Genomic DNA, 22,864 nt, shown 5'->3' with positions numbered 1-22,864 from the left:
TGATGGGCTTTATTTTCCTGTTATTTTCCCTGTGCTAATTATTCTGCTCCATACAAAATGTTCCTAATATTTCACTATACTGAGATAAATCCCTTAATTTCCCAGCGTTCTCGTGTGGTAACGGGGGAAGGGAGCAGCGCTGATTGAGACGACTCTAGGGAGCGATTCATGGTATGTTTATCAATTTAAACTTTTACATCCTCGTAACCTTTTATAAAACACAGAATAAATGCAAAGAAAGCTGCAGAATGGCCGGTGTGGGGATCAAACCCACGGCCGCGGCATTATTATCCCCACAACTGCGCTATCCAGCAAGCAAGCAACTGTATGTAGCAAGCGAGTCAGCGCAGGAGCTGCGGGAAAGTGTTTTACTCATCACTTAGTGCGTCCCTAGTATAGAACGGCTGGCTAACCACAGCCATATATAAGTGCCACGCGCGCACGCCGGAGCAAGCGCGCCCACTATATTACGTGCCGTAGTCTATATTTACAGACAGAAAGGAACAAATAACGTTTCCGGGCGGCAGCCCTTCCGTCTGATCGCCCCTCAGTGTTACACAAATATAACAGACAGACATTTATGTAACACTGACATTCGCCCCCACCCACTTGGCGCCAAAACGCCATTAAGCAGACCCCGTTCCAGGTGTGTGGAGGTCTCAAATTAGCCGGTAAGACCACGCGTGTCTGGTTGCAGGTGCTTCCGGGTTGTGACATCACGTGTCACGGCAAGGTCTGCCCCTCATAACGAGCGTCGTTGCCACGGGACCACAGGTGTATCATGCTTGTTACCATGGCAACAAAGGACGCTAGCGCACATTTATATATACAATGTAACAGACATTTAAAAGCCCATAATGAGAAATATAAGAACTGGAACCAAACTACTAGTGAAGAAGCTGGTTAAGGGATAAGAACTGAATAAACAATGTCGTGTGAGTGTGTGTGAGTGTGTGAGTGTGTGAGTGTGTGAGTGTGTGAGTGTGTGAGTGTGTGAGTGTGTGAGTGTGTGAGTGTGTGAGTGTGTGTAGGTGTGTGTGTAGACCCGGCGTTGCACGTGAGCTAAATTTCCAGCAATGAGGGGGGGGGGGGGGCAGTGGAGAGGAGGGGGGGGACGGACAGTGGACAGGAGGGGGTAGCGGGAGAGGCACAGTGATGGGGAGAGAGAGGCTCAGTAAGGGAGAGAAAAAATGATTAAGGCTGTGCCTATAGTGCCGTCGATGGCGACACGACGGGTGACGACGCCGTCGCCACCTGGCGAAAGATATGTTTCGCCGGGCGTGGTGGCAGTGCGGGATTCCGGCAATTTGATTTGTTCACGTGACAATGTCACTATAAGTGCACGCGGCAGCAATGCTTCTGTTTTCGGCCGACGTCGCCAGTACTATAAGCGCGGCCTAAGAATGTAGATTAAATATGTGAATAATTGTGCTTATGATGGACTTTATTTTCTTGTTATTTTCCCTGTGCTAATTATTCTGCTCCATACAAAATGTTCCTAATATTTCACTATACTGCTATAAATCCCTAAATTTCCCACATTCTCATGTGGTAACGGGGGAAGGGAGCAGCGCTGATTGAGACGACCCTAGGGAGCGATTCATGGTATGTTTATCAATTTAAACTTTTACATCCTCATAACCTTTTATAAAACACAGAACAAATGCAAAGAAAGCTGCAGAATGGCCGGTGTGGGGATCAAACCCACGGCCGCGGCATTATTATCCCCACAACTGCGCTATCCAGCAAGCAAGCAACTGTATGTAGCAAGCGAGTCAGCGCAGGAGCTGCGGGAAAGTATTTTACTCATCACTTAGGCTGCGGCCACGCTAGCGCTGAGCGTGCTGACCGCGCTGTGCTTGCCGAATTTAGTTTTCACCCAGGCTTTAAAAAAAAGAGACTTTGAAGCGCGCTCAACTTGCCCGCAGCACTCCCCGCGTGAGCTTGCGAAATAGCCAGGACACCCGGCGCTCCTGCTTGGGGAGCTGGTGACGTCACTGCTCTGCTCATACACACACACAAACGCAAACGCACACACACATACACACACACACAAGCACACACAAACGCACACGCACACACATATATATATATATACAGTGTTCGACAATCCTATACATTTACACGCCCGGGGCGGGTGGATTTAACCCCTGGGCGAGTAAATATTGGCCCAAGCAGCACACGTGTTTATTTTTTTAAATTTCCCTGCTCGCGCTGAAATTTTCCCGCTCTAGCTGCCTGAAACAAACAAAAAAAAAATAACTCCCCCTACCTGACTGCTGATTGGCGCGCGCTCCCAGGCTTTGTGGGCGCGCGGCCAGGCTCTATATGAGCCGGCCCCCAACGAATGGCCATTTTTTCTGGCCGGAGATCTGTTGGAGAGTACGAGCGTAAGTACTCTCCAATCCTCCATCCCCTCTGCTCCTTCCCTGCCTCCTGCAGTTCCCCCTTTCTCCCCCCAACCCCCCGATACCCGCGCGTGGCTGGATATGGTAGCGTGGGTGTTCCCCCTTCTCTCCCCGGCCCCCGCTTACCCCGGCTTCCCGCGCGGGGCAGAGGTGTCCCCCCCCCCTCCCCCCCCCCCCCCCGGCTTCCCCCGATCCCTGGGTGATGGTAGTGGGTGTTCCCCGGCTTCCCGCGATACCCGCGGCGGGGCTGGTGATGGTAGTGGGGATGTTCCCCGCGATACCCTTGGGGGGCGGGTGATGGTAGTGGGGGGCTTCCCCACTTACCCCGGCTTCCCGCGATACCCTTGGGGGGCGGGTGATGGTAGTGGGGGTGTTCCACGCTTACCCCGGCTTCCCGCGCCGCTTCGCCTGATCCCTGCGCGGGGCTGGAGATGGTAGCGGGGGTTTTTCCCCCCTTACCTACTTTGTCTCCGCTTCTCCACTGTCCCGTGGCTGTCCGCGCAGGGCGGGAGATGGTCGCGGGGGGGGGGGGGGAGAGCGAGCGGGTCAGTGGTGGTGCTCGGTCGTGCGGCCTTTCCTCTTCTACCCCCTGTCGTGTGTGTGTGTGTGTGTGCATGTGCATGCATGGGAGAGTGTGTGTGTGTGTGTGTGTGTGTGTGTGTGTCACCCCAGTCAGTCACCCCAGTCAGTCACCCCGTCACGGAGGTTATTTGGACTGGGGCGCTCCCTAAATTTTGTGGCTTAAAAAGTTGTTGTAACGCCTTACTCTGTTAAAAAATGATAAAATATAAAATATGATTTTGGTGTTTGTGGTGCAAAAGGGTGTGTAGAAAAACATATACTGGCCCTTTTAGTTGATTTTGTGGTTGCTGCTTGACCTTGGAGAAGGGAATCCAGTGTCCTTCTCAGCGTGGCAGTAGTGGTGTGAAGATGGTCAGCGCGAACCTCGTGGACCTCACGGATATAGTGGATCCGGATGCAGTATTAAGACAAGAATAAAAGAATAAAACACGATATTAGTGTATCATGTCCACATTGGGGGATTGGGGGGGGAAAAAGGGGAGGGGGGGAGTGGGAAGGGGGAGTAGGGGGGTGGGGTAGGAGTGGACGGTGGTGGGATGGATGGTGGGTTCCCACTAACTAATCACAGAATACATAGAATATATGGATCCAGTGACTCACACGGGCTTGTGTGGTGTCTCTCCCTCAACGCTGACTGGTGTGGGTAAATACAGACTCATATACTGGAGTCTCAGATATACATTAAACTCACACGGCCTGATGTGAGTCCTTGCCCTCAGAGGGTAATGTCCTGTATGGATGGTGTCCTGTTGTTTCAGCAGAGTTGTCCCCCGATGGGTGTGGTGTGTGAGTGTCTCCTCTCCCCGTATCCCAAATGACCAAAAAGCAATGTGCAAACCAAAAGTCAAAATGAATTAAAAGGTCTTTAATGGGTTAACAGTGAAGACATGTGCATACACTATGCATACATGTTGTGGTGCTTAAAAGGTATAAAACAATATATGACGCGATAACACAATGTGATGTACTGAAGCAAACACAAAAAAGGACTCTCACACTAAACGAATATACGGGAATATAAGGGAATATCAGACGGAAACTAATGACACATAGTGTCTCTAAGCATTTCGCACTACATCACCAAGGAGATCCGTCGGGCCTTGAATTTAGGGGCATTGAAGTATTCCCCCCACATTGGAGGGGAGACGACAGACTGACATCTCTATCAAGAAAAGAAACGTTTTGGATCTACAAATTGAAAAGCCTGGTACCCACAGGCCTCAATGTAGAGATAGACATTGCAGCCTTTCTCTGAACACCCATCAATCTGCTCCAAATCCCCCATTTGTAAACAATTTTTAAACAACTTTTATTTTTTAATATTTTATAAACATCTACTATTCTATAACATCTACTATTTTATTTTATTAAATTTCATTTACATCTACCTCTTTGTTTTAACACACACTGATCCACTTCCTCTCCAATCTCCAATAGGGCGCACGTCCCAAATATGAATCTACCTCGAACCAACCCTTGAGGACCAGAAATGATGCATACCATCGCGACAACCTCTGCAACATGAATTGAAGTTAGAAAGGAGTTATGAAGAATCTGGACTATACGTTTTGAACATTTTGAACTTTTTCTCCACATGAGAGCTCCGCGTCGAAATCACCTATACAAGTATTTTTCTAATATCAAATGTCTGTGTAAACCCATGCTCATGCATATTTGATATACTCTCGTCATCCGCTGGAATATACTTTTGCAATATATTTTAAACAATGACTCTACACTTAACTGAATACCGCACTATCCACAGTGTGGTAGAGATAATATTAGGGTTTTGAAGTAGCAATTTCGATATGCGGCCACTTGGTGGCAGCATTTGAAATATCTTTTAACTAACACGGAGATATTGAGTGGTACATTTTAGATAGCTGAATGAGGAAACCAAGATTTTGGGTGCCTAGGTTGTTCTACCCTTATGTCAGATGTAGTGGCTATAAACAGTAAGGTTTTTTAACCATCTTGATAATAATATTATATTTTTTCCGTCAAATATGTAATTCGTTATAACTTTTGTCACATAAATATATTTTTTGCTGTAATACACTCTGGCACATTTTTAAGTTACTTTAAAGGGATGTGTGCCACACTACCAAGATTGCTTAACTTTTACCATTAGGTTATGACAGTGTTGAGGTAATTTTCACATCCAGCCACATGGTGGCACTATTGTATTACATATGTAAAGATTTTAACCAACAGAGAATGGTTTTAAAAATACTGCACACGGAGGAACTAAAAGATTCCAAATCACACAAATACCCCAATCAAATTCCAATTTCCACCGTTTTTTATTAAACTTAAAATGCTTCTAAGGACAAATACAATGATCATCTCTAAGTATTTTTTAAAATGTAGTTTTTATAATGTATTGATTTATTTTAATATATGCTTATCTAATTTTAATATATGCTTATCTAACCCATTATTTATATTTACAGGCACATCTCACTATCCCTGACATTAGGGGCTTCCAAAGGTAGCTCCTATAAAGAGATATAACCGTCTAAATTTAAACCATGCCCTTAATCCAGGTGTTTCTCCAATTAAACTAATGGGGGCACCTATAAATGCAGCACACAATGAGCATCCGGCAGGAACCTGACGAAGCTTATTGCGAAACGCGTAGTTCCCTGCCGGAGCTCATTGACAGAGGGACCCAGCACACTGCAGGACATCCGGTTTAGATCCCCCTTTCCGGTTCCGCTGCCAGACGCGCCAGTTGGAGCAAAAAACGGAGGAGGAGATCGTGCAGGAGTGCTCTGAGCGGATGATGCTGGGCAAGTGATTTTGTATATTCGTTTAGTGTGAGAGTCCTTTTTTGTGTTTGCTTCAGTACATCACATACTGTTTAGTTCGTTGTGTTATCGTGTCATATTGTTTTATACCTTTTAAGCACCACAACATGTATGCATAGTGTATGCACATGTCTTCACTGTTAACCCATTAAAGACCTTTTAATTCATTTTGACTTTTGGTTTGCACATTGCTTTTTGGTCATTTGGGATACGGGGAGAGGAGACACTCACACACCACACCCATCGGGGGACAACTCTGCTGAAACAACAGGACACCATCCATACAGGACATTACCCTCTGAGGGCAAGGACTCACATCAGGCCGTGTGAGTTTAATGTATATCTGAGACTCCAGTATATGAGTCTGTATTTACCCACACCAGTCAGCGTTGAGGGAGAGACACCACACAAGCCCGTGTGAGTCACTGGATCCATATATTCTATGTATTCTGTGATTAGTTAGTGGGAACCCACCATCCATCCCACCACCGTCCACTCCTACCCCACCCCCCTACTCCCCCTTCCCACTCCCCCCCTCCCCTTTTTTTCCCCCCAATCCCCCAATGTGGACATGATACACTAATATCGTGTTTTATTCTTTTATTCTTGTCTTAATACTGCATCCGGATCCACTATATCCGTGAGGTCCACGAGGTTCGCGCTGACCATCTTCACACCACTACTGCCACGCTGAGAAGGACACGGGATTCCCTTCTCCAAGGTCAAGCAGCAACCACAAAATCAACTAAAAGGGCCAGTATATGTTTTTCTACACACCCTTTTGCACCACAAACACCAAAATCATATTTTATATTTTATCATTTTTTAACAGAGTAAGGCGTTACAACAACTTTTTAAGCCACAAAATTTAGGGAGCGCCCCAGTCCAAATAACCTCCAGACTTCTCTAATCCTATCCTGGTGGCAGCACCCCACATTAGAAATCTCAACATGGAAGTAGCAACCATAGAGATAGAAGATATGGTCGAAATCAAGGGGAGTGTTTTCACAAAAAGAATTTTTAGAAGTAACAACATAGAGAACAAAATGAGAGAAATTGAGTCAGCGGAAATGGGAGACTTAGAAACAATAAATAATGAATTCGATAAACTAGAGAATTTACTTAAGAAGGAGACCAAAAAGGTCTGGGACAAAGTCTACCTAGAAAAATACATTGACATCAAACGTATTCCTAGGGGTTTACGGTTTGATAAAAAAATCATCCTTTGAATTAGCAGATGTAGAATACAATGTACAATGGGAGGAAGCTATGGATGCCTGTTCATTCACTTTAATGAAACTTATCATTAAACACCATACAAAGACACTAATAGAAATTGACCGAGAAGTCACACTAATTCAGAAAAGATTAGAAACCTCTATAGATAATCCCACCTTCATAAGTAGGGACAGAAAACTAGCGGATGAAATAGACGCCATAGAAAAAAACCTGATAGAGTCAAAGAACAAAAAATTCAGACGAGACGAGGAAGATTATGTAGTGGGGTCAAACCCCAAATGGCAACGGGTCTCACTAGTCCCACCTAGCACCCCAAGGGATAGGAAAATGTTCAAATATAGGAGTAGAGAAGATAGTAATAAAAACCAGAATTCAAGATCCAACACATTAAGCTATCCAACGAATCCAGAGAGGCATAAGAACTATCCCAAATATGAAAACAATAAGAATGTATCATTTAATAAAGAGGCTAGACAAATTCCACCAAGAAGGCAGGAGGCGGGTGTCCTAGAAACCCCTAGAGAGAATAAAGAAACTAAAACGCACACTATTGAAGACACAGGAAGCCACAAAAGGGACGAGGCAAAGAAAAATGATAGAGACAGAGAAGAACATTGGCAGGACAATAAATACTATTCTAAAGCAAAAGAGTATCACGAAAGGTATCACACTGCTAAGCCAACAACATATAACTACAGAACTAGATCACCACTTGAACGCCGTGATAACAGGTATGAGAAAGAAAGGAGCAGAGATAGGGACCACAGATCACCTTACAAACACTATGGGTCAAATCGGGAATACAGAGAGAGACGCTATGAGAGAGAAGAAAGCCAAAGGAGACACTACCGGTCACCCCACAAACAATATAGGGACCAGAGCCCAAGACGGGAACGCAAATCACCTTACAGGGAACAGAGGCAAACATACAGAGAAAGACATGATAAGGAGCAAGGTCACGTGAGAGAACAACGATCACCCAGACCACATACAGGTCATTTTTTAGAACAGGCCCAAGTAGCAAAACCACCACCAATAGCCACCCAGAATCGCACTCTAGTGGTAGAAGAACAGAAAGAAATAGAAACACCAAACACAAAACTCAGAAAAAGACCACACGAGGAAAGCGGGGAGGAAGAAGGACACAGGAAAAGAGCAGCGATGTAAACAATATATTTAATCTAAGTAAAAAAGAACTCAACATAGATGAATGTAAGCTTATAAAAAAGGGGCTGAATTTCGCGCCAGTTGCTAAGGCGAATAGTTTTAATCTGTATATAGACGCACACAAATACATCAGACAGCTTACGCTTAAAAAAAAAATTCTTTCCAAAGACGCACAAACTAGGGAGATAGTAAGTAATGATACGAACATAAACATAGAGAGTGATTTTAAACATTCAAATCTTAAAAACAAGTCCAAATTCTATCCTAGCTGGGCAAAAGGCCATAATCTAGAAGTGTTCCACCAAAAAATCCAGGAAGACTTTGACAAACTGACCTCAGGTACGACAAAGATAACGAAGAACAATTTAACACTAAAAGAGAAAATCGCTTTGCAAAACTTAGAGAAAGATAAGGATATCATATTCAAACAAGCAGACAAAGGGGGGGGGGGGGTTGTCATTATGGACACTGAATATTATAAGGGAGAAGCAGAGAGGATATTATCTGACGACATCACCTATGCACGTCTTAAGACGAATCCGCATAAAGAATTCTGTATAGAATTCCTCACCCTACTAGACAAAGGCAGTACAACAGGAGTCCTAAATGAAAAAGAATACGACTATTTAAATATAAAATTCCCAGTTATGCCGATATTTTATTTTTTACCCAAAATACATAAGGATATTAAAGCACCACCAGGGAGACCCATCATCTCTGGGATAGGCTCACTCACGTCGCGACTATCGGAATATATAGATGGTTTTCTACAACCATATGTTGCGGAGATGCGGTCCTATCTAAGAGATACCACGCAAATTCTTAATGTATTAGAACAGGTAATTTGGCAAGATGACTACAAAATCTGCACTTGTGATGTAACTTCATTATACACATCCATAAAACACGACGATGGAATTGAAGCCATCAATAGGACATTAACAAAAGACCCAACTGTTAAAATAGAACAAAGACGCTTCATTTTAGAAAGTATCAATTTTATTCTGAAGCATAACCTTTTTAAATTTGATGGAACATATTTCCTACAAAAATGTGGCACAGCGATGGGTACGAAATTCGCACCAAGTTATGCCAATCTGTTCATGGACAATTGGGAGACCGATACCATCTGGTCAGAGCATGAATTTGGTGCGGATCTCGTGCTATGGCGAAGATACATCGATGATGTGTTTTTCATCTGGAAAGGTAGTAGTGAAAACTTGAACCATTTCTTAAACTATATTAATACTAATGAGAGGAACTTGGCTTTTACAACTTGCATAGGAAATAACACGGTAGACTTCTTAGACCTTACTATTTACATAGAAGACACCAAACTAAAGACTAAAACTTTCTTCAAAAAAGTGGACTGTAACAACTACCTACTTAACACTAGCTGCCACCACAAAAAATGGTTAAAGAACATACCCCCAGGACAGTTTCGTCGAATTAGGAGAAACTGTAGCGATGACCATATTTATAGGGAACAATCCAATATTCTTAAGAAGCGTTTCATTGCTAAAAACTATGATAACGATAAGATGGATATAGCAATAAGAGAAGTAGGGGAGCTCGAACGTATTGAAATCCTTAAAACTAATCCACCTAAACCCAAAGAAGAGTTCAGCATCGCTTTCTTAACACAGTTTAGTCAGGATGCAGGAAGCATACAACAGATCCTGAATAAACACTGGCATCTCCTACAGGGAGACCCCACCCTGAAAGAGTACCTCCCAGAAAAACCGAAAGTCATCTATAAAAGGGCAGATAACATCAAAAGAAAGTTAGCACCAAGCCTCTTTAGAATGGAGAATAGAACAACAGGCCAGGACTCAAACTGGCTACAAACAGCCAAAGGTTTCCATAGATGTAATACATGCAAAGCATGCAAACAGGGAAGTAAGGAAAAAATTCAGTTCAGCTCTAATACAACAGGAGAACAGTTCAAAACCGGCAGCTTCATTAATTGCAAATCAGAATTCGTAGTCTACCTTTTAAACTGCCCCTGTGGACTCCAATATGTAGGGCGCACCAGTCGACCCCTGCGGGTGCGTATTTTGGAACACCTAGGGAATATCAGACGGAAACTAATGACACATAGTGTCTCTAAGCATTTCGCACTACATCACCAAGGAGATCCGTCGGGCCTTGAATTTAGGGGCATTGAAGTAGTCCCCCCACATTGGAGGGGAGGCGACAGACTGACATCTCTATTAAGAAAAGAAACGTTTTGGATCTACAAATTGAAAAGCCTGGTACCCACAGGCCTCAATGTAGAGATAGACATTGCAGCCTTTCTCTGAACACCCATCAATCTGCTCCAAATCCCCCATTTGTAAACAATTTTTAAACAACTTTTATTTTTTAATATTTTATAAACATCTACTATTCTATAACATCTACTATTTTATTTTATTAAATTTCATTTACATCTACCTCTTTGTTTTAACACACACTGATCCACTTCCTCTCCAATCTCCAATAGGGCGCACGTCCCAAATATGAATCTACCTCGAACCAACCCTTGAGGACCAGAAATGATGCATACCATCGCGACAACCTCTGCAACATGAATTGAAGTTAGAAAGGAGTTATGAAGAATCTGGACTATACGTTTTGAACATTTTGAACTTTTTCACCACATGAGAGCTCCGCGTCGAAATCACCTATACAAGTATTTTTCTAATATCAAATGTCTGTGTAAACCCATGCTCATGCATATTTGATATACTCTCGTCATCCGCTGGAATATACTTTTGCAATATATTTTAAACAATGACTCTACACTTAACTGAATACCGCACTATCCACAGTGTGGTAGAGATAATATTAGGGTTTTGAAGTAGCAATTTCGATATGCGGCCACTTGGTGGCAGCATTGTATTACAAATGAAATATCTTTTAACTAACACGGAGATATTGAGTGGTACATTTTAGATAGCTGAATGAGGAAACCAAGATTTTGGGTGTCTAGGTTGTTCTACCCTTATGTCAGATGTAGTGGCTATAAACAGTTAAGGTTTTTTAACCATCTTGATAATAATAATATTATATTTTTTCCGTCAAATATGTAATTCGTTATAACTTTTGTCACATAAATATATTTTTTGCTGTAATACACTCTGGCACATTTTTAAGTTACTTTAAAGGGATGTGTGCCACACTACCAAGATTGCTTAACTTTTACCATTAGGTTATGACAGTGTTGAGGTAATTTTCACATCCAGCCACATGGTGGCACTATTGTTTTACATATGTAAAGATTTTAACCAACAGAGAATGGTTTTAAAAATACTGCACACGGAGGAACTAAAAGATTCCAAATCACACAAATACCCCAATCAAATTCCAATTTCCACCGTTTTTTATTAAACTTAAAATGCTTCTAAGGACAAATACAATGATCATCTCTAAGTATTTTTTAAAATGTAGTTTTTATAATGTATTGATTTATTTTAATATATGCTTATCTAATTTTAATATATGCTTATCTAACCCATTATTTATATTTACAGGCACATCTCACTATCCCTGACATTAGGGGCTTCCAAAGGTAGCTCCTATAAAGAGATATAACCGTCTAAATTTAAACCATGCCCTTAATCCAGGTGTTTCTCCAATTAAACTAATGGGGGCACCTATAAATGCAGCACACAATGAGCATCCGGCAGGAACCTGACAAAGCTTATTGCGAAACGCGTAGTTCCCTGCCGGAGCTCATTGACAGAGGGACCCAGCACACTGCAGGACATCCGGTTCAGATCCCCCTTTCCGGTTCCGCTGCCGGACGCGCCAGTTGGAGCAAAAAACGGAGGAGGAGATCGTGCAGGAGTGCTCTGAGCGGATGATGCTGGGCAAGTGATTTTGTATATTCGTTTAGTGTGAGAGTCCTTTTTTGTGTTTGCTTCAGTACATCACATACTGTTTAGTTCATTGTGTTATCGTGTCATATATTGTTTTATACCTTTTAAGCACCACAACATGTATGCACATGTCTTCACTGTTAACCCATTAAAGACCTTTTAATTCATTTTGACTTTTGGTTTGCACATTGCTTTTTGGTCATTTGGGATACGGGGAGAGGAGACACTCACACACCACACCCATCGGGGGACAACTCTGCTGAAACAACAGGACACCATCCATACAGGACATTACCCTCTGAGGGCAAGGACTCACATCAGGCCGTGTGAGTTTAATGTATATCTGAGACTCCAGTATATGAGTCTGTATTTACCCACACCAGTCAGCGTTGAGGGAGAGTCACCACACAAGCCCGTGTGAGTCACTGGATCCATATATTCTATGTATTCTGTGATTAGTTAGTGGGAACCCACCATCCATCCCACCACCGTCCACTCCTACCCCACCCCCCTACTCCCCCTTCCCACTCCCCCCCTCCCCTTTTTTTCCCCCCAATCCCCCAATGTGGACATGATACACTAATATCGTGTTTTATTCTTTTATTCTAGTCACCCCGTCACCCCAGTCAGTCACCCCGTCACCCCCCCCCCCCAGTCAGTCACCCCCCCCCCAGTCAGCCACCCCCCCCCAGTCAGTCACCCCCCCCCAGTCCGTCATGCCTCCCCCCCCCAGTCAGTCATGCCTCCCCCCCCCCCAGTCAGGCCACCCCCCCCAGTCAGTCACCCCCGCCCCAGTCAGTCACCCACCCTCTCTCTCTCTCTGTATCACCCCACCCTCTGTGTGTGTCACCCACCGTTTCTCCCCTCTGTGTCTCCCCCTCTGTCTCTCCACTCTCTCTCCCCCCCACACTCTCTCTCACCCCCACACTCTCTCTCTCACCCCCACACTCCTCACTCCCCCCCACACTCTCTCTCCCCCCCACACTCTCTCTCCCCCCCACACTCTCCCCCCCCACACTCTCTCCCCCCCACACTCTCTCCCCCCCACACTCTCTCCCCCCCACACTCTCTCTCTCCCCCCCACACTCTCTCTCCCCCCACACTCTCTCTCTCTCCCCCCACACTCTCTCTCTCTCCCCCCACACTCTCTCTCTCTCTCCCCCCCACACTCTCTCTCTCTCCCCCCCACACTCTCTCCCCCCACTCTCTCTCTCTCCCCCCCACTCTCTCTCTCCCCCCCACACTCTCTCTCTCCCCCCCACACTCTCTCTCTCCCCCCCACACTCTCTCTCTCCCCCCCACACTCGTCTCCCCCCCACACTCTCTCTCCCCCCACACTCTCTCTCCCCCCCACACTCTCTCCCCCCACACTCTCTCTCTCTCTCCCCCACACTCTCTCTCTCTCCCCCCCACTCTCTCCCCCCCACACTCTCTCCCCCTCACACTCTCTCCCTCTCCCCCACACTCCCTCCCTCTCCCCCCCACATTCCCTCCCTCTCCCCCCACACTCTCTCTCTCCCCCCCCACACTCTCTCTCTCCCCCCCACACTCTCTCCCTCTCCCCCCCACACTCACTCCCTCTCCCCCCCACACTCTCTCACCCCCACACTCTCTCTCTCCCCCCCCACACTCTCTCTCTCCCCCTCACACTCTCTCCCTCTCCCCCCCACACTCTCTCCCCCCCACACTCTCTCCCCCCACACTCTCTCCCCCCCACACTCTCTCCCCCCCACCTCTCCCCCCACACTGTCTCCCCCCCACACTCTCTCCCCCCCACACTCTCTCCCCCCCACACTCTCTCCCCCCCACACTCTCTCCCCCCCCACACTCTCTCCCCCCCCACACTCTCTCCCCCCCCACACTCTCTCCCCACCCACACTCTCTCTCCCACACTCTCTCTCTCCCCCACACACTCTCTCTCCCCCACACTCTCTCTCTCTCCCCCACACTCTCTCTCTCTCCCCCACACACTCTCTCTCCCCCACACACTCTCTCTCTCTCTCCCCCACACACTCTCTCTCTCTCCCCCACACACTCTCTCTCTCGCTCTCTCGCTCTCTCTCCCACGCGCGCTCTCTCTCCCACGCGCTCTCTCCCCCACACACTCTCTCTCTCCCCCACACACTCTCTCTCTCTCCCCCCACACACTCTCTCTCTCCCCCACACTCTCTCTCTCCCCCGCACACTCTCTCTCTCCCCCGCACACTCTCTCTCTCCCCCCCACACTTTCTCTCTCCCCCCCACACTTTCTCTCTCCCCCACACTCTCTCCCCCACACTCGCTCTCTCTCCCCCACACTCGCTCTCTCTCCCCCACACTCTCTCTCGCTCTCTCTCTCCCCACGCGCGCTCTCTCTCCCACGCGCGCTCTCTCTCCCACGCGCGCTCTCTCTCCCACGCGCTCTCTCTCTCCCACGCTCTCTCCCCCAAGCTCTCTCTCTCTCCCCCACACACTCTCTCTCTCCCCCACACTCTCTCTCTCTCTCCCGCACACACTCTCTCTCCCCCCCCACACTTTCTCTCTCCCCCCCACACTTTCTCTCTCCCCCACACTCTCTCTCTCCCCCACACTCTCTCTCTCCCCCACACTCTCTCCCCCACACTCTCTCTCTCCCCCACACTCTCTCTCTCTCCCCCACACTCTCTCTCTCCCCCACACTCTCTCTCTCTCCCCCCACACTCTCTCTCTCTCCCCCCACACTCTCTCTCTCTCCCCCACACTCTCTCTCTCTCCCCCACACTCTCTCTCTCTCCCCCACACTCTCTCTCTCTCCCCCACACTCTCTCTCTCTCCCCCACACTCTCTCTCTCTCCCCCACACTCTCTCTCTCTCCCCCACACTCTCTCTTTCCCCACACTCTCTCTCTCCCCCACACTCTCTCTTTCCCCCACACTCTCTCTCTCCCCCACACTCTCTCTCTCCCCCACACTCTCTCTCTCCCCCACACTCTCTCTCTCCCCCACTCTCTCTCTCTCTCCCACACTCTCTCTCTCTCGCCCCCACACTCTCTCTCGCCCCCACGCTCTCTCTCTCACCCACACTCTCTCTCTCTCTCACCCACTCTCTCTCTCTCTCCCCCACACTCTCTCCCCCCCACACTCTCTCCCCCCCACACTCTCTCCCCCCACACTGTCTCCCCCCCACACTCTCTCCCCACCCACACTCTCTCTCTCTCACCCACACTCTCTCCCCACCCACACTCTCTCTCACCCACACTCTCCTCTCTTTCCCCCACATGCTCTCTCTCTCCCCCACACTCTCTCTCTCCCCCACACTCTCTCTCTCCCCCACACTCTCTCTCTCCCCCACACTCTCTCTCTCTCCCCCACACACTCTCTCTCCCCCACACACTCTCTCTCGCTCTCTCGCTCTCTCTCCACGCGCGCTCTCTCTCCCACGCGCTCTCTCCCCCACACACTCTCTCTCTCTCCCCCACACACTCTCTCTCTCTCCCCCACACACACTCTCTCTCTCTCCCCCACAACACTCGCTCTCTCTCCCACGCGCGCTCTCTCTCCCACGCGCGCTCTCTCTCCCACGCGCTCTCTCTCTACCACGCTCTCTCCCCCACGCTCTCTCTCTCTCCCCCACACACACTCTCTCTCTCTCCCCCACACTCTCTCTCTCTCTCCCGCACACTCTCTCTCTCCCCCCCACACTTTCTCTCTCCCCCCCACACTTTCTCTCTCCCCCCCACACTTTCTCTCTCCCCCACACTCTCTCTCTCCCCACACTCTCTCCCTCCCCCACACTCTCTCTCTCTCCCCCACACTCTCTCTCTCTCCCCCACACTCTCTCTCTCCCCCACACTCTCTCTCTCTCCCCCCACACTCTCTCTCTCTCCCCCCACACTCTCTCTCTCTCCCCCCACACTCTCTCTCTCTCTCCCCCCACTCTCTCTCTCTCTCCCCCCACACTCTCTCTCCCCCACACTCTCTCTCTCTCCCCCCCACTCCTCTCTCTCTCTCCCCACACTCTCTCTTTCCCCCACACTCTCTCTCTTTCCCCCATACTCTCTCTCTCCCCCACACTCTCTCTCTCCCCCACACTCTCTCTCTCCCCCACACTCTCTCTCTCCCCCACACTCTCTCTCTCTCGCCCCCACACTCTCTCTCGCCCCCACGCTCTCTCTCTCACCCACACTCGCTCTCTCTCTCACCCACACTCTCTCTCTCTCACCCACACTCTCTCTCTCACCCACACTCTCTCTCTCACCCACACTCTCTCTCTCACCCACACTCTCTCTCTCCCACACTCTCTCTCTCTCTCCCACACTCTCTCTCTCTCTTCCCCACACTCTCTCTTCCCCACACTCTCTCTCTCCCCCACTCTCTCTCTCCCCCTCTCTCTCTCTCGCCCCCACACTCTTTCTCTCCCCCACACTCTCTCTCTCCCCCACACTCTCTTTCTCCCCTACACTCTCTTTCTCCCCCACACTCTCTCTCCCCCACACTCTCTCTCTCCCACACTCTCTCTCTCTCCCACACTCTCTCTCTCCCCCACACTCTCTCTCTCCCCCACACTCTCTCTCTCCCCCACACTCTCTCTCTCCCCCACACTCTCTCTCTCCCACACTTTCTCTCTCCCCCACACTTTCTCTCTTTATCCCCCACACTCTCTCTCTCTCTCTGTCCCCCACACTGCAGCAAAGGTTATTCCCACCTTTCTCCTAGGGCAGGGATATCCAAACAATGTAATTCCAGCGCACAGCAAAAAGAGAGTCGGGTTAATAAAAAATAAAATAATTTATTTAAACCGCATTAAAAAAATAGAGGGTGCAACCTTTCAAGGATGAGGTGTGTATGTATATATATGTGTGTGTGTATGTATATACAGTATATGTGTGTGGACTGGGGCGGGACTAGGTGGCGAGTAGATTTTTTGGTTGGGCGAGTAGATTTTTGGGTGATTTGTCGAACACTGTATATATATATATATATATATATATAGCTTATTGCTGCAGCAAAGGTTATTCCCACCTTTCTCCTAGGGCAGGGATATCCAAACAATGTAATTCCAGCGCACAGCAAAAAGAGAGTCGGGTTAATAAAAAATAAAATAATTTATTTAAACCGCATTAAAAAAATAGAGGGTGCAACCTTTCAAGGATGAGTTGTGTATGTATATATATGTGTGTGTGTATGTATATACAGTATATGTGTGTGTGTATATATATACTTTTATTTTTAATTATTTTATTTTTTATTAACCCGACTCTCTTTTTGCTGTGCGCTGGAATTACATTGTTTGGATATCCCTGCCCTAGGAGAAAGGTGGGAATAACCTTTGCTGCAGCAATAAGCTTGAGAAGTATATTATTTATATTTTTTCTTACATTTTCTTTTGAAGATTTTTTGCACCATAATGTATGGCACTTTTTGTTAAACTGTTTTAATTGCTGTGTAGCACAAATCAGGAAAAATGATGTAAATACGGCAGAAACGTCGGTTCCTATTTTAATCAACCAAGTTAAGTCTACTGTAAGCTGTATATTTACCCATTTTTGGACATTAGTGGTGTCAAGTGTGGGGGTTTTGGCCCAGGATTACAGGGGTTAAACCCCATTAGGCCACCCTCTACTCTCACCTGAGAAGCAAGGGGTTAACTGGGCTGGAGTCCAGTAATGTGGTTTTGCCTTGCTTCAGCCATCCAACTGTTTATTCCCCTGTAAAAATGTATTGTTTCTGTTCCAGTGACTGCACCACACAAACACTGGAATCCATCCGGGAGGGCAAGGGTTAATAGTTGAATAGTGATTCTAGCCCTTTGTTTAAGTTACCCTCAAAGATGCCTGCCTACTAAGGAATGCGACCAAATGTTTAGGAAGCTGGAGTGGTTGGTGAGTGTTAAAACTCACACTTACAAACCATAGTATCCTGCCAGACACTCAATTTGGTAGACTGGCCAAACGCCCCTGATTTAGGAGTGGGGCTACAGAATGAGTGACCTTATTAAATATAAGAATATTATGAGATGTCCTCGGCTGAACATGCTATAAGTTACATATGTGTAAGCGGGGGGCCGAGCCGCAAATAATGATTACAGACACCTGCTGTTTAGCAGGTCCTATGAGACAGATATTAATATCTCTCTTAATTTTAGTATTACACTGTAATATTTAGTCTTATTGGGAGCGTCATGCGTGTCGGAATGTATTAATATGGCTCGCGTGCCAGTAAGTTTCACTGAACTGAAGTTATGACGTTATTTAGATAGGAAAAGCAGTTTTTAAACGTCCTTGGGTGGGAGGAGTTTTACTCTGAGGAAAACTGTCAACCTCACCACTGATTTATGAGAGGGGCTGGGTTTAGGTTGTGTTCAATGGGAAATAATTGTATAAGAACGAGGCTCAGCCTATGGCTATTGTCTTTCGTGTCTTGATGATTATGAAGATTGCTGTATGAACTGCCAGTCCAGATGTGACTGTTTCATCATTCCATCTTAAGTGAGTGTCCATATTTTGTCTGTCATTTGTATATCTCGTGTGTTCACCTTTTTCAAGGAATAAATTATATTTTATCATATCTAAGTCTCGTCCAGTTCAACCCAGTTATATTTTGGTGTGTATTATTAATAGCCTGTCTCAAAGCTACCGTCACAAGTGGTCAGATACTCGTGGGATGCCAATGGCTAGCTGGCCCCTTGAGCCACTAAAGGGTTAATATATCACAAAGTACAACAAAAGTTATTTGATAAGAACAATATATGAAGAACATTGATACAGGGAGTAATGTGATTTCTATTACTGGCGTGAGGAGAAAATATTTATTTCCATTTATGAGACATAATTGTAACATGATTAATTGGGGTGTTTTTTTTGCCTTCCTCTGGGTGAATGTAACGATAACAATGTAGCTTTAATTATGTTCAGTATGTTGCACGAGTAGAATTTTATAAAGGTTCAACTCAATGAACATATATCTCTCATCCAAATCTTCTCTGATGCATTGCAATGTTACATTAATACATTTTCTCACCATAGATGTATCTTCAGCACATGACTCGTCTGTGAGCAAGAAGCAACGTAAGAAATGTCCCAAACATCAAATTACATGAGGGGTTAATGGAAATATGTTTTAAGGACTTCAACATTGCATAAGTCTGTATGTATGTATGTATGTATGTATGTATGTCTTTATTTGTATAGCGCCATAAAATGTACATAGCGCTTCACAGTAGTAATACATGTCATATAAATAGCAAATATAAATAACACATCATGGGAATAAGTGCTTCAGACATACTGTAAAAGTAACATTAAGGAAGGAGTCCCTGCTCCGAGGAGCTTACAATCTAATTGGTAGGTAGGGAGAACGTACAGAGACAGTAGGAGGGAATACTAGTAAGTGCGTCTGCAGGAGGCCAAGCTTTGTGTCATGTGTCCATGATTATCCAGTGCTACTCATATGCTTCTTTAAGCAGATGTGTCTTAAGGTGGGTCTTAAAGGTGGATAGCGAGGGGGCTAGTCGGGTATTGAGGGGAAGAGCATTCCAGAGGTGTGGGGCAGAAAGTGAGAAAGGTTTAAGGCGGGAGAGAGCTTTAGATACAAAGGGGGTAGAAAGAAGACATCCTTGAGAAGAACGCAAGAGTCGTGATGGTGCATAGCGAGAAATTAGGGCTGAGATGTAATGAGGGGCAGAAGAATGTAAAGCTTTAAAAGTGAGCAGTAGAATTGAGTGTGAGATACGCGATTTAATCGGAAGCCAGGAGAGTGATTTCAGCAGGGGAGACGCTGAGACAGATTTAGGAAAGAGTAGAGTGATTCTGGCAGCAGTGTTTAGGATAGATTGTAGGGGAGACAGGTGAGAGGTAGGAAGGCCGGACAGCAGGAGGTTGCAGTAATCGAGACGTGAGAGAATGAGGGCCTGAGTCAGAGTTTTAGCAGTTGAGTAACAGAGGAAAGGGCGTATCTTTGTGATATTGCGGAGGAAAAAGCGACAAGTTTTAGAAACGTTTTGAATATGAGAGGAGAATGAGAGAGAGGAATCAAGTGTATGAGAATTGGAACAAGATTACCAGAAACTCGGCAGAGCATTCCTATACATCAACAGCCTTTTACTAAACTTACAGACACCGCAAGACAAGGAGAGGGTTTAAAGAACAGAGACATGAACCCCTACTGTGGGACATACGGTAATGTTATACCGCAGATAATCCATACAGGGAAGAAATCCTATAACTGCTCTGAATGTGGGAAAAGCTTCAATAAGAAATATCATCTTGTTACACACCAAATAATCCACACAGGGGTGAAGCCTTATAACTGCTCTGAATGTGGGAAACGCTTCAGTCAGAAATCAAATCTTGTTACACACCAAATAATCCACACAGGGGTGAAGCCTTATAACTGCTCTGAATGTGGGAAAAGCTTCAGTCATTAATCAGGTCTTGTTACACACCAAAGAATCCACACAGGGGTGAAGCCTTATAACTGCTCTGAATGTGGGACTAGTTTCCATGATCAATCAAGTTTTTGTAGACACCAAAGAATCCACACAGGGGAGAGACCCTATAACTGCTCTGAATGTGGGAAAAGCTTCATTAAGAAATCGCATCTTGTTACACACCAAAGAATCCACACAGGCGTGAGACTTTCTAACTGCTCTGAATGTGGGAAAAGCTTCAGTAACAAATGGCTCTTGTTACACACCAAAGAATCCACACAGATGTGAGACCTTTTAACTGCTCTGAATGTGGGAAAAGCTTCAAGCAGAAATCAATTCTTGTTACACACCAAAGAATCCACACAGGGGAGAAGCCTTATGATTGCTCTGAATGTGGGAAAAGCTTCAGTCGGAAATCGCATCTTGTTACACACCAAAGAATCCACACAAGGGAGAGGCCCTATAACTGCTCTGAATGTGGGAAAAGCTTCAGTCGGAAATCGCATCTTGTTAGACACCAAACAATCCACACAGGGATGACACCCTATAAACTGCCCTGAATGTGGAAAAAGCTTCAGTAAGAAATCACATCTTATCTCGGGAGATCTCAGACTTCTCTGCTGTCGATGCCGGCTCCATTCTTGATCAAAATCTCACTCCTACTCTGTACTCTGAACAGTCACGACTTTGGACTCCTTCCCCCCCTCGTACATAGATACACATTCTCTACTGTTTAAAATGCATTCAATTTGTATTAATTATGGGGTATATTTTAGTGCAATTCACTAAGGCTTCTTCAGGAGTTAATGTGGGTATATCTGTCCCTACCTTCTTTATAGGCACTTCCCTGTTTCTATTGGTTCCCATAAGCGCAATTGATTGAGAAACATCTTGATGTAATATTTCTCTTCTACATTGAGTTTGTATACTATGTAACATACTTTGTGTATCTGCACTATTCTATATAGATTATAAAATATAACTTGTGTGATTATAGATAACCAGATCTGTGTCTTTAACATTCAGAGATTGGTTATATCTCTATTTAACACTTCTCTTTGCATTAAGTTTATGCTATGGATTCTGTGTTATATTGTATTATTTGGGGTTTCAGTATATTCCCACTGCTATATGTATTACTCTGTGTATTAGATTTTAAGTAAAGAATTGTGCAAATTAAGATAACCCCGATCTGTGTCTTTAATTATTAGACACATTAGACAGTGAATCTCTTTCCCCTCTATATACACTATTTGAGGGACTATATGTGTCTGATTATTTAAGATGTCTTTTTTCAACAAATGTAGTTCATCAATATTTGTTGATTTAAATTCTTTCCTTTACATTCAAATTATGAGTGATATGTGTGATTTAAGATATTCCTATCTAGGTCTTTATTTATTAGACATAGATGGACTATATATCTTTCTTTATTAAATTCAGTGTGATTTAAGATATTCCTATGTCTTTATTTATCAGACATAGATGGACTATATATCTTTCTGAGGTTCGTTACTGTATTAAATTCAGTGTGTGATTTAAGATAATCATTCTTTGTCTCTAATTAGATATGTCTTTCTATACATATACTGTATAAGTGATACTTATTCCTAATGGGGATAGTAACATTCTCTATTGAATATATTCATCCTTTCTTTAAGGGTGTAATTTCCAATAAGCTGCCACTCTTACAGTAGTTTGTGAATTAAACCAACTTTATTCTAAGTAGTGATACCATGTTAAATATGCATCAAATTGTCTGCCCTTTATTAACATGGCTGCAAAGTAACAGTATATACCCAGCGGAGTTTGTATTGATTTATATGTATGGGACAAGGAATCAGATGGTGGTTATGTTATGATATAACAGTAAATCCTTCTCCTGAATGTATACTGATTATTGTTAGGAGTACCAATTACATTTCAGTGCACAGTATTACAACTGTCACACACACGATGCACAGCTATCTCTCACTCCCTGACACACACACGATGCACAGCTATCTCTCCCTGTCACACACACACACGATGCACAGCTATCTCTCACTCCCTGACACACACACACGATGCACAACTATCTCTCACTGTCACACACACACGATGCACAGCTATTTCTCACTATCACACACACGATGCAAAGCTATCTCTCCATGTCACACACACACGATGCACAACTATCTCTCACTGTCACACACACACACGATGAACAGTAATCTCTCACTATCACACACACGATGCACAGCTATCACTCAATGTCACACACACGATGCACAGCTATCTCTCCCTGTCACACACACACGATACACAGCTATCTCTCCCTGTCATACACACATGATGCACAGCTATCTCTCCCTGTCACACACACACACACGATGCACAGCTATCTCTCACTGTCACACACACACACGAT

The 22,864-nt window shown here is 45.4% G+C and overlaps 1 protein-coding gene across 6 annotated transcripts; it reads left to right on the top strand.

The window, feature by feature from the left end:
- LOC142481462 (uncharacterized) lies at positions 1-19,328 on the top strand. Of its 6 annotated transcripts, XR_012795792.1 has the most exons (4): positions 87-171; positions 4,428-6,521; positions 10,692-12,395; positions 19,052-19,325. XR_012795792.1 is itself a non-coding variant. In XM_075582872.1 (3 exons), exon 3 carries the CDS (start codon positions 8,668-8,670, stop codon positions 10,507-10,509), a length of 1,842 nt encoding a protein of 613 aa, XP_075438987.1. In that variant the 5' UTR covers positions 1-171; positions 4,428-4,616; positions 5,444-8,667; the 3' UTR covers positions 10,510-12,236. The 6 variants fall into 6 exon arrangements, 3 of the variants coding, with proteins under 3 accessions (XP_075438987.1, XP_075438985.1, XP_075438986.1); XM_075582872.1 differs by lacking the exon at positions 19,052-19,325 and having other exon boundaries at positions 1-171; positions 4,428-4,616; positions 5,444-12,236; XM_075582870.1 differs by lacking the exon at positions 19,052-19,325 and having other exon boundaries at positions 5-171; positions 4,428-12,236.
- Positions 19,329-22,864: the final 3,536 nt, after the last annotated feature.

This window comes from Ascaphus truei, unplaced genomic scaffold (genome assembly GCF_040206685.1).
Source record: "Ascaphus truei isolate aAscTru1 unplaced genomic scaffold, aAscTru1.hap1 HAP1_SCAFFOLD_268, whole genome shotgun sequence".
NCBI classification, from domain to species: Eukaryota; Metazoa; Chordata; class Amphibia; order Anura; family Ascaphidae; genus Ascaphus; species Ascaphus truei.
This window is presented reverse-complemented; position numbering and strand designations above follow the sequence as displayed.